The sequence below is a fragment of the Leuresthes tenuis genome, unplaced genomic scaffold (genome assembly GCF_036924035.1).
Source record: "Leuresthes tenuis unplaced genomic scaffold, fLeuTen1.0.hap1 SCAF_11, whole genome shotgun sequence".
NCBI lineage: Eukaryota > Metazoa > Chordata > Actinopteri > Atheriniformes > Atherinopsidae > Leuresthes > Leuresthes tenuis.
The window spans coordinates 34,354,384-34,381,409 of NW_027325365.1; the positions used below are offsets into that span (position 1 = coordinate 34,354,384).

Consider the following 27,026-nt stretch of genomic DNA (forward strand, 5'->3'; position numbering starts at 1 on the left):
GAAACACCAAAAAAACGTCCTGGCAAACTGGTCCCCATCTGGGTTAGGCGTTTAGAGATGTTTAAATATGCAGTTTCTAACTTTTGGGGGTGCATTTAAGAGTGCAGAAGTTGAGCTATTGTCTTCATGGTATTGCTCTGTAGCTGGATAAATCTTTTTTCTTCATAGGTAAAATTGAATTAGAAACACACATAGTTGTGTTTACCTAAAGGATCATCACAACTGACAAACAGACGATGTCCGTGTCCAGGTCCAAGGTTCCTCTGATCCTGTATGGAATCCTCCTGTGCTGCTCTTTTGCCACTCTTCCACTCACCAGCAATACAAGACAAACCATACATAGTGCCAGATCATTGGTGAAGAGCATCAGCAATTCCTGGAACAAACGGGAAGTAACAGGAAGAGTTGGAGAATATCTGCTTGGAATAAAAAGACTAAGAAGGCTTTACTGTAATGTGGGTATTGGCTTTCACATCCAGGTCTTACCAAACGGAAAGATAACAGGAGTACATAATGAAAACAGATACAGTAAGTAATTTTGACATTACCTGATTCATGTAAAGATAATTTGTGTGTTACTGGTCATAACCAGCTGCCTTACATAACTGACCATGCAATGTATGTTTTAAAAAAAGTACTTAGAGAGAATTTTAGTCAATGATTCCAATTTATCACAACTATTAGGAATTTCATTGCCCTGCCAACAAACAAAGGTCTTCGTTCTCTCTGTCAGATTGTTTTATATCATCCTGTTTGTTTATGCTCTGTTTTGAATTTATTGTTTAGTTTTCAGTTGAATTAGTTGAGGGATCTTAAATCATCCTGTCTTGAAATGTCTTTGGTTTTGTCAAACATTTTTTAATTCTATAATCCACTGTCTCCACCTGAGCTTTAATCAAAATTAAAAGCTACTCCTCAATGTACACTGACATATGAGAAAAGGTAAAGTATCTGTACATTAAGTCAGATTTCTTAGACTACACAGATTAAGCGATTTCAACGTGAATATTTACTCTTGTGTATTTATCAGTAATGTGAATCAATCTCAATTAACCTTCTAGTGTCTGAGCCCATTAATGACGTCATGCGATCTGATCATGCCGACATGATCATAGACCTCAGAGGGTTAAAGAATGAGAAAACTTTATTTATCCCGGAGGAAATTGCTCGTCACAACTTGATATACAAATAAATCTCTAATACACAGAGAAAATTCATGTATCCCTCTGATCATTTCAGGAATTACACAGACAGCTTTACATTTTTGTCAGTCTTTTATATAGGTTTGTTTTATTTAAGGCCGAAAGGCTATTCTTGGTCACACTGGTTGAAAAATTAGGGTAGACCCTATATAGGTTGGCAGGTCACAGGGCTGAAATAGAGAGAAAACCATGTATGCTCAAACAACCACCTTTAGCTATGTTAGAATCCTTAGTTTACTTATCTTAAATGCCTTTGGATATCGTCAGACATGAGAGGAAAAATTTACTGAACAGGTTGAGAAGTGAAGGACAGTAATAAGTCAAGTAATGTTCTCCTGTAATAGATTGATCCATCTGCCTACCGATGCGTCCATAGGTGTATGAATACGTAGAAGAAAAGCATTATGTAGCCTATATGAAAAAACTCCTTTTTAAGAGGAAGAAACTTCCAGCAGAACCAGACTATTAACAGAACATGTTTCTTTGCTTACTTTACCTTGCTTTGACATTGTGCAATTTTGTATTTGTACTTCTGTTTTGGAGCAGAAATACAACTACTCTGCTCTTTATCACCAATCACTTGACAAACACACCATTTGTGGTACAAAATATTAATCAGGTTTAGCACGGTGTGTTCTGTAAAATGATGCCACAATAATTCACAATAAGTGCTTTGAGTATCCTCCTCTAACCCGGTCTAATTTTTCATTTAATTTATTAGTTTATTTAACAGGGGCCATGTACAGAACAAGTTCTATACCAGAGTTAGCTATACAGCCATTTTGCATCTGTAGTCCCTGGGCAGGGAACTTAAAAGTAAACAAAATGGACAACACAATACAAACTTTACATACTAATGTTGCTACTACAACTAAATACATCCTACTGTGGTCACCATGCTGTTGCCCAGCTCCATTTGTATCTATCACTGGGGAACAGACAGACAAACTTCACAAATCAACCAAAATTACAGCGTTCAATTCACTTTGTATCCTGTCCAATCTAGCAGACCAATACCCTATTCCGGAAAAGTTCCTCAGCTTTCAGGAAGGTGTCCAAAATCCACAGAGGGATTAGAACAGAGATATGTTTCACAAAGAATGTTTAGTGAAAACTCTGAATTTATTAACCCTGAAATGAGGGAAACTTTGAGGTTTCCGTTTCAATTCCATTCAGTTTTATTTATATAGCGCCAAATTACAACAATTGTCATCTCAAGGCACTTAAATAATATAGTCCAATTCAAGCCAGTTGGAATTTAAGTCATTGTAATTATGATCCAATGAAATCCAATTATTCAATTTCAAAATAATCCAATTCGTTCATGTAGAGCCAATTCAAAAACAATATCCTAACTAAGGAAACCAACAGATTGCACCGAAACTTGTCTTCAGTCCAATCTCCGGTCCTGAGCGTGCCTGAGGTGACTGTGAAAAGGAACGACTCCTTTTTAACAGGAAGAAACCTCTGGCAGAACCAGACTCAGGAAGGTTGGCCTCTGCCCGCATCCAGCTGGGGTTTGAGAAGACAGAAAAGAGGGACGGAAAAACATAATTCAAAGGATACCTGTTGGAACAGGGAAACACAAGTTAATAACCACAATAATGTCACATGTACATAATATCATTTGAGAATTTAAACAGGGGGAAAAAGAGAGCAAAGTGAGGAAAGGTGTGACAGATGAGCTCCCCCAGCAGTCTAAGCCTATAGCAGCTTAACTATGGGATGTTTCAGGATCACCTGAGCCATCCCTAACTATAAGCTTTATCAAAAAGGAAAGTTTTAAGCATAATCTTAAAAGTGGAAAGGGTGTCTGCTTCCCGGACATTTACTGGCAGCTTATTCCACAAGAGAGGGGCCTGATAACTGAAGGCTCTGCCTCCCATTCTACTTTTATAAACTCTGGGAACAACAAGTAAACCTGCAGTTTGGGAGCGAAGTGCTCTGTTAGGAAAATATCTTACAATGAGATCTTTAAGATATGGAGCTCGGTCATTAAGAGCTTTATATGCGAGGAGAAGAATCTTAAATTCTATTCTGAATCTAACAGGGAGCCAATGAAGAGAAGCTAAAACTAGAGAACCATGATCTCTCCTGTTAGTTCTCATCAGAACTCTCACTGTAGCATTTTGGATCAGCTGGAGGCTATTCAGAGAATATGTGGGACAGCCCAATAATAAGGAATTACAGTAGTCCAATCTTGAAGTAACAAATGCATGAACTAGTTTCTCTGCATCACCCTGAGACAGGATGTTCATGATTTTAGCAATATTACGAAGGTGAAAGAAGGCAGTCCTAGAAACTATTTTTATATGTGAATCAAATGATAAATTCTGGTCGAAAATAACTCCAAGGTTCGTCAATGTAGAACTAGAAGCCAAGGAAATACCATCCAGAGTAACTGTATAACTAGACAATTTCTCACTGAAACAGTTCCGAGCCATCCAGGTCTTTATGTCTTTAAGACATGCTTGTAGTCTGACCAACCTTCATAGATAAGTACAGCTGAGTATCATCAGCATAGCAATGAAAATTTATGCCATGCTGTCTAATAATGTTACCAAATGGAAGCGTGTATAAAGTAAAAAGAATTGGTCCAAGCACAGAATCCTGAGGAACTCCATGACTTACTTCAACGTGTGAGGAAGATTCTTCATTTACAAGAACAAACTGGAATATATCAGATGAATATGACTAAAACCAGCCTAATGCAGTTCCTTTAATCACAATTACATGTTGAAGTCTCTGTAACAAAATGCTGTGATCGATCGTATCAAATGCAGCACTGAAATCCAACAGGACAAGCACAGACACAAGTCCGCTATCAGAGGCTAAGAAGATCATTGGTAACTTTCACCAGTACTGTTTCTTTGCTATGATGCACTCTGAATCCTGACTGAAACTGTTCAAACAGATTATTTCTATGTAAATGATCACAAACTATTTTTTTCAACTACTTTAGACAAAAAAGGGAGATTGGATATAGGTCGATAATTTGCCAACACTTCTGAATCAAGAGTAGTTTTTTTTAAGTGAAGGTTTAATTACAGCAACCTTAAAACTCTGAGGTACATATCCTGTCAAAAAAGACAGATTGATCAAATCCAATTTTGACCTCGGTCTTGTAGTTTCATCTCTTATTTAAACACATAAAATCAAGATTGTGAGAGGAAAGTATCAAAAGCATTGTTAGACAGGAAAAAGTCAGCTGTTAGTTGCTGTTAGCTGTTAGTATACAACCGTTTCTAGGACTTTGCCTAAGAATGACAGGTTTGATATGGAAATTATAAAAATCTCAGGTTGTAAAACATCTTTTGCTCAAACAGTTTTTCCTGTGAAAGGAGTAAAGATTTGAAATGCTCTGTATGTTTATCTGAGATCTTCTGAACTTTAACTCTTTAAGAGAGCTGTTAAATCTTAATACACAAACTTGTACTAATGTCTAGTTTTAAACCTTGTGTTTTTAACTAGATTTACTTTGTACATTACTTTTGTCATCCTTCTCTAGGATTGGACAATGTTGTCGTGTTCAAATCTTCCTCAAACCCAAATTTATTTTCTCATAAGTATTTTATATTATCTGGGTTTTTCTGAAACATAATTTTAGCACTCCCACTTAACTCCCGGTTAGCTTTAAAACAGGTATTTCCCCATTCTGTCCTCTCACAGCTAAGCAAATTCCAGTGGAGTTAATCTGAGTACAAGTCAATGAAACACTTTTTCTGTCGTTATGTCACCAGCAACAACAAAACTCTAATGTTCACTTCAACTCAGTCCAAACTTGTCAGTAAAACATTACTCCTGTCGTTATCAGCAGCAACATCAACATACCATTAGCAGCTGTTTCATACTTTATACATACATAGCAAATATAACAACACTGCAACAAATAAACAAAGATGGATTTAATTCTTGCGATCTCCCATCGCAAACTCTCTTGAGAAAGATTCCGTTTCTAACGCACGGTGCAGAGTTATTTATTCCTGTAGTCTTCTCACACAGACTATGGACTCACTCACCTTTACTGACTGCTTTTATGTTATCATTGGTTAATTCAACACCACTACTCAGTTTCCAGTTAAAGGCTAGGCTATGCCCTTGTAGTCTTCTCTCACACAGACTATGAACTCACTCACCCTTACTGACTGCTTTAATTATGGATTAATCCAATACAATCACCACTCAGTTCCCAGTTAAAGGCTGATACCTGATACTAAGCTGCACTCGAAATAGTAACGTTTTTCTAGGAAAATAGCAATGCCCCTACTTGGTTAAAGGCCTCTTGGTTCTGACAATTGTTAGTTATATAATCACGAATTTTTCCCTAAGGTTGTTTTTTTCCTTAATAATCACACTATTTCTCGCCATCAATAGTAACACAATTGGTTCCTTACCATAAATCCACTGGTAAGTCCAACAACGAAGAATCCAGTGAGTCTGACCACTGATTCACAAATAGATCCTGTCACCTTCCGTCCAGCCAGTGGCAGCCGGCCTCTATCAGAAACTCTGCGGAGAGGACTTCAGTTAAGAGTCCTGGACGGTTTCAGCTCCGATCCTGGGAGGTGGAAAGGATTTTTAGGATCCGGCTTGAAGGACCATTATGTCAGAAAAATTCTCAAAATTAGGCTCAGAGTCACTGGATACGATGAACACAAAACATTTATTTCTTGCAAGAAAGAGACAAGTCCGCACAACCTGTCAGGAAACTGGCTCAGAGTTTGCTGACTAACAAAATGGTACTATTGCTATTTATATTGTTTATGTTGTTTATTGTTTATGGGAAAGGGACATTCAATGTTATAGGAAAAGGTATTACTAGCCATTTAATGTTATGGGAAGACGAGTTCAGACAGTCAAAACAATTTTGCTTGCTACATAGTATTATGAGACCCAAAAGACAGGAGGAGGCCTCTCTGCTGTTGTTTACGGGCATCTGCCTTCTTTCTTTTGGCTGAGTAGAAGTCTGAACTAGTTTAAATACGCTTAATTATTTAACAGAACATGATATAGATGAGAAGACATTTGTGTGCGAAAACAGCATTATGTTGGGGATAAAGAAACTGCACAGTCAAATAGCCACTTAATATTCACTTTACAGTGTAAAATGAGGTACCTCCATGCCGAGGTCTTACCTGTTTGAACAATGTAAAGACATTATTTCACCTTAAGCTGCTGCCAAGTGCGCTTATCCCCCACGGGATTGCACATGAATGAAATAAATGAATAGGCTACCATTCAAGCAGTTTTCTCCTGTAATATTAGTGTGATTGCAAATAACTACATTATACTTTGCATTGACCCGAGCAGCAATGTTCTCCCACTCCATCTCACTCTCTTATGCAGCTAAAGCGGTGTTGCACTTCTTTCTAAAAACTTGTTGAAATTTGCTATAGGAGTGCATTAAGATTTCCAATTTGAGGTTGGCGAAAAACATAGCCCTCCTCTTCCCCGTTGCCATGGTGACTCATCGAATTGGCGCTCAATTGATGCTGGCTTTTTATAGTTGTGGCGCACGCACTTAACTCCAGGTGAAATTACTTTGAGTTGACTAAACTAACTCAAATCAGCATTTCTGGAACAGAAAACTTTTCGATCTCAGAGTAGATCAACTCAGATTCAATTTAGGATTATACTCAGTTTGTTGAACCTGCTTTGTGAAACGGACCCCAGGTCTATTTACTTAATCATTGTTAATCTATTTATGATGACACCAGAGGCATTTTGTTGTGTTCCTATCAAGATGAATGCTGCTTAAAACAGCCAATGATATTGTCAAATGCTGGCGTTTATTGTCATTACAAACCATACAAAGTACAATGTTATGATAATTGATTGATGGTTATATAAAGGCTTCTTTAGTCTATATAACTTAGTGTCTTAGTTCAGGGGACTGGACAAGGAAGATGGCTTGACTTATTCCGATTGTCTTCTGGTTTACAGAACCGTAACAATTTCACTGTGTATCACCACACTTATCTCAGGGGGGTTTTTTTAGACTTAACATGTATGTATGTTCTTGGAGATGTGGGTTAGAGATGACCAGTCAATTACAAATCTCTATATATGAATTCCTAACAAATTTTAAACTAATAGGAGACTTTGAAATTACTTTAATGCAATTTTTTATTTTATTATTTATTTAAATCTGATATGCTTCACAGTTATAAACTGTAAGAAAAAAAATAATCACGGAAATATTGTAAAGTTCAGTAAACTCCCACCCTCCGGATAAGATATGCATTTTATCAGAGCGGATGATCCCTGCCTTCAGCTCTTAACACCAGAAAAGTCCCTATTATGATAATACTGTGGACCATGTAATTTGCAGCGTGAAGTATTAAAGGGGATTTACAGTGTCCTGATTAAATCCTTAGTTGTCCTCCTTTGTCACAACAAAGAAGAAGCCTGCACATACTGAAAGGGAAGCAAACAAAAGCAGCAAGCCATGCAACTCCACCTGAGACAAATAGCAAAAGACAAGAAAGCTCAGTCAGCTACACCACAACAGCTGGCTATGATAATGACGCAATAGTTTTGTTATCATTTCAAATAATGGAGCAAAATGTAATTAGACTGCTTTTATTAGAACAGCAAAAACCCTCATATGTTCAATTATATATTGAGTTATAAACAGGTTTTGGTTTGAGAAATATAGTATTACCAACAATACTCCTTTTAAACAGGTATCACGAGGTGTGGAGTTGAGAGGAGAAGGATCTAAAATGCAGACTCTGAGGCAGGAGGTAGAAAAGAAACTAAACTGATTAAAATTGTAGCAAAAGGCATGACTGAGCCAGAAATACAAACAAAACCTAAGGATGAACAGGAGTACCAGACTGAAGACAGGGACGAGAACATGAACAAGAGAAATCCATGAGGTAATACGGTAAGACATAAAGACCTGGATGACTCAGAATCGTCCATGATGCCGTTGCTTGGATACAGACCCAGCATCCTGAGGCATTCATTGCAGTCACCAGGGATTTCAACCACGTCTCTCTATCCTCCTGCCTGACTAGCTTTGTACAGTATGTGGACTGTCCAACACGTGGAGAAAAGACATTAGATATGTTTTATGCTAACGTGAAGGAGGCTTACAGGGCAGTGTCTCTTCCACCACTGGGTAGATCTGATCACAGCATGGTCTATCTATAACCCACATACAGACCTTGTGTACAAAGACTTCCTGTTACTACCAGATCTTTCAGGAAGTGGTCACCAGAGGCGCGTGATCCATTGAGAGACTGCTTTGATGTCACAGACTGGCCTGTACTGCTGGAGGAAGAAGAAATGGACATTGACATGGAGAGGAGCTCTTAAATGTTCCAAGATCTAGGATAAAACCCAGAGGGGATTGAGCTTTTTCAGTGGCTTCTCCAAATCTGAGGAACAGTTTACTTTTTCGTATATGTACAGCTCAGACTGTAGAGATATTTAAGTCACTGCTAAAGGCTCACCTTTTCTCTTCTTGGCTTTCAACTTGAGTGGAGTATGAGATCTAAATTTAGAATTAGCTTTTATTTTCTTTATCATCTTTTACTTGTACTTATTGTTGTTTTATTGGTTTCTATTATTTTATTGCTGTATAAATAAACTTGACCTTAACATACCTTAACAGACCTTGGAGGTGACTTGGGAGTTTGTAGTAAACTACTAAGCTAATGTAACTTAAGGTAGGGCAGCAAGATTAATGCACTCTCCATTTGCCCGAGTTCCAACTGGCAAAAGCAGTGGTGGAGATGCCCCACCTGGGCTTCCATTGGCGAAGGCAAGGATGAAGATGTGCCCACCCGGCCCACCCCCGGCGACACCCACAGCCCCCTCCTCAAGGAATGGCTTCCAGACGTTCCCAATTCAGGGTGGGAGGGAGGGACTCGGTTCATCGGTAGGCCAGGCTTGGTCTTGGTCGTGGCAACATTCTTGGTCGTGGTTGTGGCAACAGGCTTGGTCGTGGCAACAGGCTTGGTGGTAACAGTCGGGGTCGTGGCTGGAACAGTCCGTCTTCATCTTAGCGGCATCAGCCGGCTGTAGCGCTTAGTGGCATCAGCGGGCTGTGGCGTCAGCAGGCTGTAGCTTAGCGGCATTAGCGGGCTGTAGCTTAGCGGCGTCAGCGGGCTTGGGCATGGCAGCGGGCTGTGGGGACGGCAACACAGGAGAAGACGACACTAGCGAGGCAAAAGGAGAGGTGAGTGTGTGGTGGAGCACGGCCGATACCTTGGCCGAGCCTGCATCGAACATGTCCACCAAAGCCTTATAGTGGACTTTCTCCGCCACTCCCCAGATCTCCTTAGCTGCTGGCATTCCCGGAACCCGCCCCCCCAAGAGACTGTCCAGGACGCCGCCCACTTGTCGGCTTAATTAAGCAGTCGGTCATGGCCGCGCGTCGGGTCTGGAGAACACGTAAGACTGCTGGGTCCATGTCTGGCCCATGCCTTCTGTCATGTAATTATACTCATAATTACTTCTGTCAGCAACAATGATGTAGGTGAAGGGAGGACCTAGATGCAGACTTAAAAAAAAACTATTCCAAAACCACAAGGCAAAAACAGAAAGCGCGGCTGAGCCGGATTATCAAAATTCTAAAACTGTGAAAAACTAAACAAGACAATGACTATGGTGGCAAAACCTTACTTGACAAGACAAGACTGTGACATGAAAGGGTAAGTGAAGTGAGGATTTCGCAATGAGTGAGACTGAACCTGGAAACTAAATACTGTGGGGAGGTGATTCGTGATGATGTACAGCCAGGGACGGCTCTGGGTAATATGGCGGTCCAGACGAGAGTCGTCACCCCCCCGAAAAAATACACCCACCCACAGCAGCACATAAACCAATACGTTGAAATAATACAGATGATTTTATTATTATATCAGTGCAAAGACAAACTGAAAATATTTTAAAAACGATTAACATAGTGTGCAAAACAGTTATCTTAAATGATAAAATAGCACTAACATCACCAAATACAAAGGCAATAAAAAACTGTAGAATTCAAACATTTTAAAGTAGCAGTGCCAGGAAATTTCTGCATTCCTGTTTTGATATATTACTTTGTAGCAAAACTCCTAAAAACAGTGTACATGGCTACAAGTTGGTATTCATATTATATTTACTAATAAAAACAGATAATGAAAAGTAATTGTACTTCCGTCATATTCCAAAATTGAATAAACTTAAATTCTTCTTCATGGAAAGGCTCAGCTGAAGACTGTGAGGCCTCTTGTGACGCAGGCTCCTCAGGTGCCTGTTGTGCTTTCAAATATTTTTTCATTGCACCTGGAAAAATCCAAATAGTAAACATTGATTTATTTGGATAATAGACAGAAACAGAGTTTATCTCAGGGTTCCTCTCATACATTCGTGGTGTTTAGGCTTTATTCTGAAGCTTTTACCCTCTATTTACTGCACAAGTTCAGACAATGTCAGCTTGGCAGCCGTTTGCAAGATGTCAGCCGGATTTTTCATATTGAGCTTTTCTGTTCTTTTTATTATTTATTTAACAGAAAAAGTGTCAAGGAATTTGAAGGATAAGTTTAAATTTATTATTCGTATCTTAGAGTATTATTTATTTTATTATTTTTTTTCCATTTTGAGAATTCAATTTTTGCGCCCCTCAAGCAGATGCCGCCCAAGGCGACCGCCTGGTTCGCCTATACCCAGAGCCGGCCATGCGTACAACTGTGAACAGAAACAGGTGACTTGAGTGGGACTAAGTGACCTGAAAACCTGAAAACATGAGGAACCTGAAAACAAAGAAAATGAAAACAAAATTAATCAAAACACAAAACGTGATAGCCTGTTAAAATAGATTACTGTTGAACATGAATAAGTAAGCTGCTATAATCTATTACCTCTTTCTTATCCAGAGTGTAACAATACCCTTGAGGCCTATTCACACATGCCTTTCCAGTTGGGAGCAACACACTTTTGTGTGTCCGTGTCATGTGTGAAAGTATAGATGGAAGCATGGGGAGTCACAGTTGATCTGTTGCTGACACACCTCTGAGAGAGAAAAAGCGGTAAGAACAAATGTGAAACAGGCTATGTCTAATGGCAAGCCATTGCGTAATCCAGTGTTTCTCAATTCCGGTCCTCATGACCCATTGCCCTGCATGTTTTCGATGTTTGCCTCCTCCACCAAACCTGATTCAAATGATCAGCTCGTCATCAAGTTCTGCAGTGGCCTGATAAGGAGCCATTCATTTGAATCAGTTTTGGTGGAGGAGGCAAACATCGAAAACATGCAGGGCAATGGGTCATGAGGACCGGAATTGAGAAACACTAGCGTTATCAGTGCCATGTTCCACAATGGTGTGTGTGCTGCATTTGTTTGGCGCACGTGAATCACCAAGGAAGAACAGTGAAGGGTTAGAGATGATGTCATTTTTGCATCAATAAGCTGCAACATGTGAAAAGGTAGAAATAAAGCCAGTTTGATCAAGATTACTTACAATAGTGTGGTGTCATCTCCCTTAAACAGATTTATCCTGAAAGTCAATCTGCTCCACTGAAATTATTTGAAAACAAAAAAACAAAAAAAGAGGTAAATTAATTCAACATAGATCGAAATGATTTCATGAAGATTGTTCAGTATGATAGTGAATATTCCTTACCATTTTTTTAGTATTATACTCTTAATTAATTGTTGGGTATAAATATATTATATATACAGTATATCATATATATGTATAGGTTTATGTTTATGTTTATGTATTTAGCAGACGCTTTTATCCAAAGCGACTTACAAATCAAGATATAACAAGCTATACAAAAAGCTAACAATAAACTACATAGAAGAAACCCACTAGTCCGACTCTGTCAGAGGTGACAGAGTAGAGATAGGGTGCAGGCATAGAAGGAAGTGCAGAAAGATAAAGTGCAAAGATAGAGGGGGTAGGTAAGTACAAGGTAAGTGCTAGGATAGAAGATGCTCTCTGAAGAGCTGGGTTTTCAAGAGCTTCTTGAAGATAGACAGGGACGGCCCTGTTCTGGTAGCGCTCGGTAGGTCATTCCACCATCGTGGGACAACACATGAAAAGAGTTTGGATTGTCTTAGGCGTGGTGTAGGAGCTGCTAGACAACAATCCTGGGACAAACGGAGGGGCTGAGTTGTGACATAAGCCTTTGCAAGAGCTTTCAAGTAGATGGGAGCCGTTCCATTAAGCACTTTGTAGGCTAACATCAGTGACTTGAATTTGATGCGGGCGGCTAAGGGTAGCCAGTGGAGTTCAATGAACAGAGGGGTGACGTGTGTGGCTGATCAAAGACTAGACGTGCCGCCGCGTTCTGGACCATCTGCAGAGGTTTCACAGCACAGGCTGGGAGACCAGTTAGGAGAGCGTTGCAGTAGTCAAGGCGGGAGATGACCATGGCCTGCACCAGGAGTTGGGTGGCATGTTGGGTTAGGTATGGTCTGATCTTTCTTATGTTTAGTAATGCATGAACGAGCAACCGAGGTAACGTGATCTTTGAAGGTTAGTTGGTGATCAATCATGACACCCAAGTTTCTAGCAACCTTTGATGGAGCAAGAGATAGGGATTCAGTTTGGATGCAGATGCTGTGGTGTATGGTTGGTTTGGCTGGGAAGACCAGCAGTTCAGTTTTTGGGAGGTTAAGTTGGAGGTGATGGGCTTTCATCCATGTTAATATATCAGAGAGACAGTCTGAGATTCGTGCTGAGACCGTGTGGTCGTCAGGTGGGAATGACCGTCTTCATCTGTGGTTGGATACTGTGGTTGACAGTGTCAAATGCAGCTGATAAATCGAGCAGGATAAGTACAGAGGACTTAGCTGTCGCTCTGGCTTCTTTTAAGGCTTCTGTCACAGCTAACAGAGCCGTTTCGGTGGAGTGTCCACTTTTAAACCCAGATTGGTTTGGGTCAAGGAGGTGGTTATATGAGAGGTAATCGGTGACCTGCTTAAAGACCGCCCTTTCAATGATTTTAGACAGAAACGGGAGGAGAGAGACTGGCCGATAATTCTCCACATGAGTTGGAGGGAGGGAGGGTTTCTTGAGCAGCGGTGTAACCTGAGCTTGCTTGAATGTGGTAGGAAATGTGCCTGATGTCAGTGAAGTATTAATCACATGCGTGACTGCTGCAGTTACAGTAGGAGCAATGGATTGGAGAAGATTAGTAGGGACTGGGTCCAGCGGGCATGGAGTAGGACGGCTACATGTGAGAAGTTTAGACACACTGCTCTGAGCGAGAGGGGTAAATGAGGAAAATGATGCAGTAGGACTTCTGCATCCAGATTTTGTGGTACCAGGTTCGGTAAACTGTTTGCTTATAGCTGCCACTTTGTCAGTAAAAAATGAGGCAAAGGTGTCTGCTGTTATATTGGTAGCAGGTGGCGGAGGATTAAGTAGAATTTTGAAGGTGGTTTCTGGGTGTCAGTAGTACTATGAATCTTGTTGATGTAGAAAGACTCTTTTGCATCAGTAACACTGGATGCAAATGATGACAGTAGCGCCTGGAATTTAGCTAGATCTGCCGGATCTTTTGACTTTTGCCATTTCCTTTCGGCAGCTCTGAGATTGGTGCGCGACGCTCGGAGAGTATCATTAAGCCAGGGGTGAGACTGGGAGGATCGGGAGGGTTTGGTGGATAGAGGACACAGACTATCCAGAGATAAGCTCAGAGTAGAGCAAAGGGACTCTGTGGCATCATTAACCTGAAGGGAGGAGAATGTGCTGGAGGTTGGAAGAGCGGAGGCAACAACGGAGGAGAAGCGGGTGGGCGACAGGTTGCGGAGATTGCGGCGGAAGGAAACCATAGGGGTAGAAGCAGATGGTCTTCTCGGGAGACTCACTCTGAACTGAATGAAATAGTGGTCAGAGAAATGCAGAGGTGTGACAGATAGGGTCTGCGTATATAGGTAATAGAAGCTGCATGTCATGGTTTGGATGGCTTTGGAAGACCTTTCTAATGATGCTTGAAAAAAGAAAATTTCAGTGCTCGCATTCATAGCCTTCATATCCGCTCTGTACGTGTCATATCTGCCCCAGATTTACACCTATAGACCAAAGTATTTTGAGACTGATACTGGGTTTTAGTTATTAGCTTCTGATTATGGTTAGTGGTCATAGCCATACTCTTATTATAACTGAATATAATAAATTACTTTAAGATAGCTGAAAAAAGCTAAAGGTCGCATAATGATTTTATTCCAATTCGTGGCCAGGAATCAAAGGCATCATCGATTACTAATGCGGTGAACATGTGGTTTTTCATCACTGGACCAGCAAGCGATAGCCCTGTAATGTTGAGGGATCTTCAATGTATGGGTAACAGTCGGGTTGGATGTAAAAGTAGAAATGGGATTTTTAAAAGGTAGTTTAGCTAGCAAGGCTGCAGACAAGGTATGTTCAAAGCAAAAGTATCAACTCCTTGTTACCATGGATAGGTGGAGATGGACAACACAGGATATTAAATAGGTGCCCCGTGTTAAAAAAGGAATATCGGTCTTTTATAAAACCCGTCTAATCAGGGGAGATAATGGTTGAAGAGAAAATAGTTTTGCATCTATGTTCAGGAGGGAGACAGAGCAATATGAGCTGCAATTAAGAGGATTTTTATCCTTTTTAAGCAACAACGAAATAACCGCTTCATGCATGGAGGAAGGTAAAGATCCTGAGAGGAGGGATTCTTCAAATACTGATAGTAATGAAGGGGAGAGCTCGATTTCTAAAAAAAAATTATGTTTGAAAGCCGTCTGGTCCTGGTACTTGCCACTCTGTATGTGCTGAGATTACTTCCATGACTGAAAAATCCCTCTCCATTTCAGCAACTAAATCAGAATTTACAGACGGTATAATCGGGGACTTAAGGAAGTCTCCAACTTCAGATGGGTCAGTGGTTGAGTCAGAGGTGTACAATAACCAATAGAAATTACTAAAACAGGAGTGTATTTTACACTATGATCATCATTGCTGGAATTGTTTGGCTGGTGGATTTTTGGCGCAGTCGATGTGCAAGCACATGCGCAGCCTTTTCCCCATGTTCATAATGTCTCGCTTTGGAAATGAGCTATTCAGCCTGTCGAGTAGATAGGTTGTCAAACTCTGTATGTAGTATCAAACAGCTTTGATATAGTGGCTATACGTCCTATCCAATTTTAATATTTCATTGGTTAACTGCTTAAGCCATTCATTGTTTGTCTTCTTTTTGTTTGCACAATATGGAATAATTTGACCCCTCAGGTATGCCTTTAATGTCTCCCAGATAGTGGAGGATGACATTCCTGGAGTTTGATTGATCTTAAGAAAGAATTTCATTTTGGTCTTTGATCTCTGAGAGAAGTAGAGAATTGAGTCGCCATGGGCGATAGATGGGCTGTGTGTCAGGAATAAGTATTTTCATACTCCAAAATAACTATGGTTTCGTTATCGCATTCTGCTATAGAATGCAAAATTCTCTTAGCGAGAAAGAAATAATCAATCCGTGAATATGTTTTATAAACTGGGAAGAAGAAAGAGTAGGCCCTTGAGGTGGGGCTTTGAAAACGTCACACATCAGCTACTCCATAAGTCTCAAGAAATAGATCGATAGATTGAGCAGATTTTGTGTGGGTTGTTCTCCCGAGAGTGCTCCGATCATGAGGTGAGAGTGCACAGTTTATATCTCCTTCAATTATAAGATTATGTGTTAACATGTTTGGTAGAAAAAAAAATATTAAAAAACAGGTTTGTCCCAATTTGGCACATAAATACAGGCGAGTATGACTGGAAGCGTGTACAATTCCCCAACCACAATAACATATCGTCCAGCTGAGTCAGTCTGTACGTCAGACACTGTAAATTGCACATTGTTACTGATCATAATAGCCACCCCACTTGCCTTGACCTGGAAGTTTGATTGGAAGACCTGATCTGCCCACCCTTTGCTGAGACACAGATTATTGACTGAATGTATATGGGTCTCCTGTAAAAATGCAATGTCTGCATTAAGCTGTTTTAAGTGTGTAATCATTTTTTTCAATTTAACTAAGTGGTTCAGGGATTTAACATTCCAGCTCACACATTTAACGGGGTGACAACCATACCTGCTGATATTACTCAGGATATATTACACATTCTGTATATGCGACCTATGGATACTGAAAACCCAACAAATAAATAGGTCCAGCATATGTACCCGCCTCATCACCTACATGAACACAGTGATTGTAGAAAATCCACACATTTAGTGCTTGTTATGGGGGAATATAGCCCTGATTACCCGGACTTCTGCCCAGCCTCAAATCTTTTTTAAATTAAATTTTAAATTATACATATATTCCATTCCAGCTGTGCAGATACAACTATAGGCAGCTCTGAAGTAAGTGAACCACAACGTTAACATAAAAGTACCAGTCTACAAAAACATAGTAACTGATCATAGTTAAGCTGCTATAGGCTTAGACTGCTTGGGGACCTCATCTGTCACACCTTTCCTCACCTTTCCTCAGGCACTCTCAGGACGGGAGATTGGACTGAAGACAAGTTTCGGTGCAATCTATTGGTTTCCTTAGCTCGGATATTGTTTTTTGAATTGGCTCTATATGAATGAATTGGATTATTTTTAAATTAATTAATTGGATTATGATTACAATTAATTTAATTCTAATTGGCTTGAATTGGACTATATTATTTAAGTGCCTTGAGATGACAACTGTTGTAATTTGGCGCTATATAAATAAAACTGAATTTAACTGAATCAGCAGTCTGGGACATATACAATATTAAAGTGTCATCTCCTCAGAGAGAGTTATTGATGTAAAGAAAATCAGCCCGGCTGTTATGAGTTTAAAGAGTTCAGTCTTACGGTTAATTTCCATTGTCCGTGGCTGGGATGATATTCATCTTCACATAGACCATCGCTTCATCCAGTTTGTTAAACTGCTTGTCTTCTCCCCCGTGTGTGATTTGGAGCTGAGCTGGAAACAATAATCCAAACTGGACTCGCAGGATCTACCTCACCTCCATGAAAGCATCCCAGGCTTTGCCCACGCTTGCATTGTTGTCAGGGAAGATAGTGATCGGACCTCCGTTGAAGCAAAGTGGGCCCCAAGAGTGTGTGTAGCGTAGCACCTCTGCACATTCATGGTAGTAATGTAATTTTGCAATGAAAACCTGAGGCTTACCACCTGGTTTTGCCGGTCCCAGGCTCTGATGTGAACGGTCAATCACCGGCTCCTTTTCAAGCTGTAGTACCTCAGTTACCAGCTTAGCAACCAATGCAGTAGAACTCGAGCCAGGCATTTCGGGAACACCAAGGATCCTTACATTACACCTCCTCATTCGCCCCTCCATATTTTCACATTGGCCACCTCATCTGACGAAGTGGACATGCCGTCATCCACTTCCTTGACATTGGCCTTCATATGTTCAGTCTCTGCGGTGCTATCATTATTTCTGTTTTCACAGCTCAAAGCTTTCCCTTGAGAGAGTCAAAATCTTCCGTAAGAGCATTTTTCAGCTCCAACTTTATTACCACTGAAATGTCTGCTTTCAGTGAGAGGAATTTCAGACTTCAGAGTGTCCATGTCACCAAAGTCTATTGGGGATGATGACGTTCCACCTGGGTGCTCTGAGTTACCTCGGTCCGAGGAGGCATTGGGCCTAGTATTAGAGGATATAATATTAGAGTGAAACTGAAACCATTTAAAATAGTGAAATGTTCAGAAAAGAAACTACATTAAAATAGGCTAGGCAGGAGCCCATGCTAAACGCACCCTACTCCATTGCCATCCAGCCACACACCCCGTATTTTTGTTTGTTCATGCATATTGAACTCAATTTTTTTAAATAAAAAATACAAAGACTAAATCATTTCTATCGTGAAAAATATTAGTTTACGAGACTTGCAAATCAGTGCAAGTTTCTTGCTTATTATAATTTTATTATCATTTTTATTATAATTTTGCACAGCATCCCAAACTTTACCAGAAATGCAGTTTTAAACTCAGCTGTAAACTAAAGGCAGGAGGCACAAAGCAAAAGTGATTACAAAATAGACAGAAAATAAGATTACCTAAATTAAAAACAAATTAGATTAAAAAAATAACTATGGACTATGAACTATGGAAACAATTCAAAGAAAAAAAAACTAATCAAAAAGCAAATTCAAATCATACAAAAGAAAGAAAGTCTAAGAAACCCAATTAAATGTGCAAGTACTCAGAGTGTCCAGAGTAAGTATTATCTGTGTACCTTGAGTTTTTATTGTCATTTCTAAAACCTCTGATCATTCTTATGTCATCACAGGCCTTATAGAAATTTCTACAGTGGAGAGAGGAGTGGTGTCTCTGTATGGGGTAAGAAGTGGTCTCTTCATCGCCATGAGTGACAAAGGCAAACTGTACGGTTCGGTAAGAACTAATATGATTCTTATTTCACAGTAAAATATGTGATCTGAAATACAATCATCATCAATCATCAAAAAAGTGATTGGTGATTATTTTGAGGAATTATTTTGATTATTTGGTGAGTATTTTTTTTAAATGTTTGTTTGTTTGACACAACATTCCAACACTATAGGTCTATTCTGTAGTCTGCCTACTGTCTCACTGAGGGTTGAAATGAAATAAAGTCGGGTCAGGGGAAATGGTGTAAAACTGGTTTTATAGGATGCCACCTTATCTTTTACTACTAATGTACTACAATCATTGTTGAATTGAAAAGGTCTTTTAAAATAGCAATGATATTAGATAAAATCAAATTAAAGCTGCAAGCAGTGATGAACATCAGCTTTTGTCGCTTTCAAGGTCTGCAGTTGCCACTCAATTGTTCAGTCATTTTAGGCCTGGGCTCAACCAGGATGTCTCATACAGATATGACACCATTCATGTGACCATGTTAAATTCAAATTATTGAACTAATATAATAATTTTGTCATGCTGTTACTGAATTAAGATAGATAGATAGATAGATAGATAGATAGATAGATAGATAGATAGATAGATAGATAGATAGATAGATAGATAGATAGATAGATAGATAGATAGATAGATAGATAGATAGATAGATAGATAGATAGATAGATAGATAGATAGATAGATACTTTATTGATCCTGAAGGAAATTCAAACATTCAATAGCAAAAAAGTAACATAACATACATTCAACATCCATTAGGATCTATACAAAAACTTAGAAGTAACTGTACAAATAAAATGTTTTGTAGAACTATAGATGTTTTGTACAACAATAAATGTTTTGTAGAACTATAAATTATTTACAAATATAAAGTGACCGTGGAACTAGCAGAAGTACCATCACTGAGAGCTGTTGTACAGCCTGATGGCCAAAGGGGCAAAAGAGTTCTGGAGTCTGTTGGTGGAGCAGGATTGAGACAGCAGTCTGTCACTGAACACACTCCTCTTCCTGATGAAGGTATTGTGCAGGGTGGTGGGTGTTGTCCAGTATGGACAGCAGTTTGTCCAGGGTCCTTCTCTCTGCCACTGTCACCAGAGAGTCCAGCTCTGTGCCCACCACTGAGCTTGCTCTCCTCACCCGTCAGTCCAGTCGGGCAGAGTCCCTCTTCTTGCTGCTACCTCCGCAAACCACAGCGTTGGCCACCACCGACTGGTAAAACATCTGCAGCAGTTTTTTGCAGATGTTGAAAGACCCCAGCCTTCTCAGGAAGTACGGACGGCTCTGTCCTTTCTCGTGGACAGAGTCTATGTTTGCTGTCCAGTCTTGTCATCCAGCAGCAGCCCCAGATTTGTATGTCCTGACCACCTCCACATCAACCCCCTCGATGGACACAGGTTGGAGCTGTGGTTTCTTCCTTCTGAAGTCCACCACCATCTCCTTAGTCTTGGAGGTGTTCAGTTGTAGCCGGTTGGACCTGCACTACCCCACAAAGTCCTCAACCAGGCTCCTGTACTCCCTCTCCAGTCCGTCCTTGATGCAGCCAACTATCGCAGTGTCATCTTAATATTTCTGCATGTGGCAGAGCCCAGAGATGTACTGGAAGTCAGATGTGTACAAGATGAAGAGGACGGGAGAGAGCACAGTCCCCTGTGGTCCTCCGGTGCTGCTAACCACGTGCAGTCCTTCAGTCTGATATACTGTGGTCTCTCTGTGAGGTAGTCTGTAATCCATCTCAGCAGGTGTGAGTCCACCCTCATCTCTGCCAGCTTGTCTCTCAGCAGGAGGGGCTGGATTGTGTTGAAAGCGCTTGAGAAATCAAAGAACAAGATTCTCACAGCACTGCTCTCCTTGTCCAGATGAGAGTAAGCCCTGTGTAGCAGATAGAGGATGGCATTCTCCACGCCCACCTTCTCCTGGTATCCAAACTGCAGTGGATCCTGTGCGTGGAGGACCTGGGGTCTGAGAAGATGGAGCAGCAGTCGTTCGAAAGTCAACATGAATCTCCCTCGTGTTGTTCCACTGCAGCTTCTATGCCACCTTCCTTCTGTATTCCTCCTTTACCTCTCTCAGCCGGACCTTGAGTTCCTTCTGTACGCGCTTCAGCTCCTCTGTCACCATTGCCTCGGGAGACCATTTCCTGAAACAGCGTGTGATTGTGGACTGTCTCTGGATCTCTGGCTTGTAGTGTGGTGTGACTAGGTTATAATCAGACTTTCCCAGTGGGGGCAGAGGGATGGCCGTGTAAGCTTCCTTCACATTGGCATACAGGAGGTCTAAAGTCCTGTTCTTTCTGGTGTGGCAGCTTACAAACTGGTGAAAGTCTGGTAGTGTGGTGTCCAGTGTACAGTGTATTACTATACTATTACTAACTAGTTTTGCTTTGTTTTCATCTTTGAATTTCTTTCTCCATTGTTGCTCTGAGTTTCGGACACATGATTACCCTGTAACTGTTTTTGACTGTTATTACTCCAATAGTCCCATTGTTATTAATAGCTTACATGATAACTACCTAATTATTACATCTTTATTATCTGTCTTGTCTATTATCTGTTAAATCTATATAAACCAGCACACTTTTGTTTTAAGTGAAGTGAAATTATAATAAAGTTTTGCTAATTAAAACACCCTCTGTGGAAGCAGCACATCATTGTTGTGAAGGGGTTTGAATATCCCATCATCTTGTGAGGTGTGTTGTTAGGTTTGTTAGCCCCTGCTAGGGTTTCCCCTTGCAAAATGGTATCTGTGGAGGGGTCAGAATATCTATGGGTGGCAGACAAAGGCAAGGGACTGGGCATGCTGATACCCTGCATTGCAAACTAGCTTTGGGGACTTGGGATGCTACTTTGTTGGCAGGGAAAAAGCGTTAGCTGGTGTGTGAGGGAGAGCGGTATCAACTTGATATAGTTGGCTTCAATGCACAGCATGGCTCTGGAACCAATCTCCTAGAGAGGACCTTGACTCTCCCATACTTTGGGATACCCAGAGAGAGCAGCCCTGTGTGGAGACCTAAGTAGACTGACTCTGTGTTGGAGTTCTGCCCGGTAAGTGAAAGGATTGCATCACTGCGACTGAACGTCGGGGAGGGAAGGTTCTGACTGTCGTTTGTACATATGCATCAAACAGTAGTTCAGATTACCCAGCTTCTTGGAGTCTGTCTGTGGTGTCCTGGACGGGTGCCACTTGAAGATTCTAAGATTCTCCTGCGGCACTTAATGTAATGACATGGAGGAATGTGATTGGGAGGGACTCCCTGGTCTGAACCAGATCTGTGTTTTGTTTTTGGACCTCCATGCTAGTCACCGATAGCCTGGAAAAATGACTTTACTCTACTCTATGAAAGAACAATGGAATAAAACATCTTAAACACATGGTCCAAAATGGACATTTTATTTAATTTGATGCACTCATATCAGAACATGGAATAGGCAACAATACATTTCTAGAATATCAACATTATAAGTCTATAATAACTAAGAAATATATCTTCAGCCAACTAGACTTACAACTCTCTATTAGGATAGCAGAATTTTTAAACATCTGCACCCCAAAACCGCTATCAAAAATACATAAATTATTGTCCAAGATAGACGACACAATTTATCTACCATCCTCAAAATGGGAGGCAGATCAATCCATCAGTTCTAATGGTAACTTCTGGCCACAAATATGTCTGAACATCATTAGAATGACTGAAAATGCTAGAGATGCTCGTGAACATTTACATAGAAATAATCTGTTTGAAGAGTTTCAGTCAGGATTCAGAGTGCATCTTAGCACAGAAACAGCACTGGTGAAAGTTACCAATGATCTCCTCTTAGCCTCTGATAGCGGACTTGTTTCTGTGCTTGTCCTGATGGATCTCAGTGCTGCATTTGATAGGATCAATCACAGCATTCTGTTACAGAGACTTCAACATGTTATTGGGATTACAGGAACTGCATTAGGCTGGTTTAAGTCATATTTATCTGATAGATTCCAGTTTGTTCTTGTAAATGAAAAATCTTCCTCACACATCGGAGTAAGTCACTTCCCCAGGGTTCTGTGCTAGGACCAATTCTTTTTACTTCATACATGGTTCCATTAGGGAACATTATTAGACAGCATGGCATAAATTTTCATTGCTATGCTGATGATACTCAGTTGTACTTATCTATGAAACCAGATGAAACCAATAGGTTGGTCAGACTACAAGCCTGTCTTAAAGACATAAAGACCTTGACTCAGAACTGTCTGCTTCTAAATTCAAACAAAACTGAAGTTTTGGACCTGAGCGCTTCAGGGAGAAATTGTCTAGTTAAATAGTTACTCTAGATGGTATTTCCTTGGCTTCTAGTTCTACAGTGAGGAACCTTGGAGTTATTTTTGACCAGAATTTATTATTTGACGCAGAAAAAAAATAAATGGTTTCTAGGACTGCCTTCTTTCACCTTCGTAATATTGCTAAAATCAGGAAAATCCTGTCTCAGGGTGATGAAGAGAAACTAGTTCATGCGTTCGTTACTTCAAGATTGGACTACTGTAATTCCTTATTATTGGGCTGTCCCACATATTCTCTGAAAAGCCTCCAGCTGATCCAAACTGCTGCAGCCAGATTTCTGATGAGAACTAACAGGAGAGATCATGTTTCTCCAGTTTTAGCTTCTCCTCATTGGCTCCCTGTTAGATTCAGAATAGAATTTAAAATTCTTCTCCTCACATATAAAGCTCTTAATGACTGAGCTCCATCATATCTTAAAGATCTCATTTTAAGATATTTTCCTAACAGAGCACTTCGCTCCCAAACTGCAGGTTTACTTGTTATTCCCAGAGTTTCTAAAAGTAGAATGGGAGGCAGAGCTTTCAGTTATCAGGCCCCTCTCTTGTGGAATAAGCTGCCAGTAAATGTTCGAGAAGCAGACACCCTTTCCACTTTTAATATTAGGCTTAAAACTTTCCTTTTTGATAAAGCTTATAGTTAGGGATGGCTCAGGTGATCCTGAAACATCCCATAGTTAAGCTGCTATAGGCTTAGACTGCTGGGGGAGCTCATCTGTCACACCTTTCCTCACTTTGATCTCTTTTTCACCCTGTTTAATTTCTCAAGTGATATTATTTACATGTGACATTATTGTGGTTATTAACTTGTGTTTCCCTGTTCCAACAGATATCCTGTGAATGCTGTTATGGTGTTTTTCCCCCCTTTTCTGTCTTCTCAAACCCCAGCTGGTCGAGGCGGATGGCCACCCTTCCTGAGTATGATTCTGCCAGAGGTTTCTTCCTGTTAAAAGGGAGTCGTTCCTTTCCACAGTCGCCACAGGCACGCTCAGGACGGGAGATTGGACTGAAGACAAGTTTCGGTGCAATCTGTTGGTTTCCTTAGCTAGGATATTATTTTTTTTAATTGGCTCTATATGAATGAATTGGATTATTTTTAAATAATGGTGTTCTGTGGGGTGTAGTTAATGGCTTTGTGGCTACCTCGGTGGTCCCCTTTGCTGTACTCTGCAGCCCCCCCCCTCTTGGGTATTGGGCGGGCCTCTGATGGGGGGTTTGGTGGCGCTTAGGCTTGTGGAGCCCAGGTCTAGCACTCGACTCGTGTCTGGGTGGTGGGTACCTGGCAGGGACCTGGCAGGGAACCAGGGGCAACAGTCGACAGCCCCTGGTTCCTGGTAGTGCTTTGCCCTATGGTCAGAAACCCTTTTGACAAGGGCTCTGTCCGGAGGCTTCCTCTGCGGTCTTCTGGGTGGACGCGTGGTTGTCCCTGCAGTTGGCTTCCCGGGTTCTGTGGGGCCTGCTGGTGGCCTGGGTCTTGGAGTCTTCTCTGTCTGCTTCTGATCGCTGGGGGGTGGGCGGTGTCCCTATACACTCATAGCTGAGCTCTGTTCATGTGGGACCTGTGCCACGTGTATTGCATGTTCATGCACACACACACACACACACACACAAATTAATTTGCCCAGTCACATGCATGCTATGACGTTGCTGTGTCCTGTGGTTTCAAGTCATCCGTATCCACGGTTGTGTTGTATGTGTTTGCTTCTGGCGCTGTTGCTCCTTGTGCTTTTTTTTGTTGTTTTGTTTTTTCTCTCTTTTTGTCTGCTTACAGGTGCTCCTGGTGGTTCTCCGCTTGGATTCCCCACAGAGGCTGTGGGATGTCTTCTGTTTTGTTTGCACAGGTGTAGCGGCTGGTTGTCTGATTTTTCATTGTTTTCTCAGATAGTTTTTTTTCTATTACTGTCTCCTTTCTTTTTCTTTGCTCTCTCTCTTTCCCTGTCCCACTATAAAGTTCGGCACTATTACATGTTAAATTTTGTAACAACAATAAATAAGTAAGCAGTCCTTGGGAAGAAAGGAGAGCTTTACATTCATAAAACTTCCCCTTGGCGAAGGAAATGTGTTTGGCATAAAACGGTATTCAGATTAGAATTCTGCTGCCCTAATGCTGGACAGGACGAGGGAAAAAGAAAAAAGTTTTATTTATTAATTTGGTTTTCTATTAAATATATACCAATCAATATTATGCCGCCTGCCTAAAATAAAGTGAGCTCTCTTAATCCTGCCAAAAGAGCTCTGACCAGTCAAGACATTGTCAAAGAACGTCTGAAGGTGTCCTGGATTGTCATCTATCAGGACTTTAGCAAAAGATCCTTTTGGCCTTGTAGATTGTGGGGAGTACCTTTGTGTTTTGGCTTTGCTTCCCACAGATGCTATCAGATCCCATCAGATTGGTATCTAGAGAGTTTAGAGGTCAGGGGAATACCTCAAGTTCTTTGACATGCCTTTTTGCCTTTCCTAAGTTGCTTTTGCAAGGCTCAATGCTGTCCCACTGTGGAAAGCTGCTTATTATGGGAATGGTGTTGCCATACTGTATGGCTGTTGGGGTGACTGGTCTGCAGAAATGTTTAGGTAGATGTCAAAGTGAAATTAATGTGAGTCCCAGAATGCAGGTTTTCTTAGCAGAGCATTGTATTGGATGAAGATGAGAAGTGTTGTCATTTTACCTGTCAGTAGTCTTAATGTTCTGGGTGATCGATGTATGCCGCTCAGACACGTCACTAGTCATTGGTGATCAATATGAAAATCTCTTAAAAAGCAGTTAGTTTATTATACTTGAAACTGCACAGATTGTGAGCGCCCAAGACCTAAAAACAAAGACATTTTCAGAGGTATATACAAAGATCATGGATGGTTGTTCACTGACGTCAGCCATAGCCAGCTCCTGATTCAGTGCCACAAAATGAGGGAGAATAATCTGCAGAGAGAAGTGTACTTAGCAGGCGTTATGTTGGGTGAAAGATTTTGTGACACTTCTAAACACACATCTAAAATAGTTGCTGATCAGCAGAATTACAATAGGTCTATATAAAAAAAAACTGTGAGATCATAATCTTAACCATAGCTTTTAACCTTTAGACAAGCGAATGTTCACTGTCATCGTGCATATCTGGGATACAGAGGTTGCTGTGACTACAACACCTGGTAAACCTCAGCTGTTCTTCACCCCATCAACACTTATTGTTAGTTACGTTACCGTCAGGAAAGTTTGATTTGTTTTTTACGGTGCCACTTATGTCCTAAAGAGACTGCTGGATTTCTGCCATCCTTTGCATCTTCTATTGTTAGAGCTGTAGTTCATTTTGGAACTAAGCCTCTAATCATCAGTTAGAGCTGACTAAACTCAATTTCTACCAGGTTCTCAGCTACTTCAGCCAGTGTGGGAAATTTTCTTTCGTTCCTATTCCTTTTGTTTGTTTGTTTTTTCCCTTGTCCTGTCCAGCATTACGGCAGCAGAATTGTAATCTGAATACCGTTTTTGCCAAACAAATTTGCCAAGGGAAGCTTTATAAATGTAAAGCTCCCCTTGATGCCCATAAACTGCTTATTTATTTATTTTTGTTACAATACTTAATATGTAATAGTGCCGAACCAGACCGGCGGACAGGGAAAGAGGAAGAGCAAAGAAAAATAAATGGTACAGAAATAGAAAGAAACAATCTGAGAAAACAATGAAAAACCAGGCAACCAGCTGCTACACCTGTAAAAACAAAACAGCAGGCCTCTGTGGGGAATCCAGCCTTCGAGCCACCAGGAGCATCTGTAAACAGACAAGCAGAGAAAAAACAAAAAAACAAACAAACCAAAAAAGACAATCACAACAATCACTATAATAACTAAGAAATATATCTTCAGCCAACTAGACTTACAACTCTCTATTAGGATAGCAGAATTTTTAAACATCTGCACCCCAAAACCGCTATCAAAAATACATAAATTATTGTCCAAGATAGACGACACAATTTATCTACCATCCTCAAAATGGGAGGCAGATCAATCCATCAGTTCTAATGGTAACTTCTGGCCACAAATATGTCTGAACATCATTAGAATGACTGAAAATGCTAGAGATGCTCGTGAACATTTACATAGAAATAATCTGTTTGAAGAGTTTCAGTCAGGATTCAGAGTGCATCTTAGCACAGAAACAG

The 27,026-nt window shown here is 40.6% G+C and overlaps 1 protein-coding gene across 1 annotated transcript in view; it reads left to right on the forward strand.

Moving 5' to 3' along the window:
- The first annotated feature begins 236 nt into the window (after window positions 1-236).
- LOC140317803 (fibroblast growth factor 4A-like) overlaps window positions 237-27,026 on the forward strand; it is a 35,706-nt gene continuing 8,916 nt past the window's right edge. The window contains exons 1-2 of the mRNA XM_072395306.1: window positions 237-528; window positions 18,452-18,555. Coding sequence (XP_072251407.1) covers window positions 237-528; window positions 18,452-18,555 — 396 coding nt within the window. The remainder of the gene's footprint in view (window positions 529-18,451; window positions 18,556-27,026) is intronic.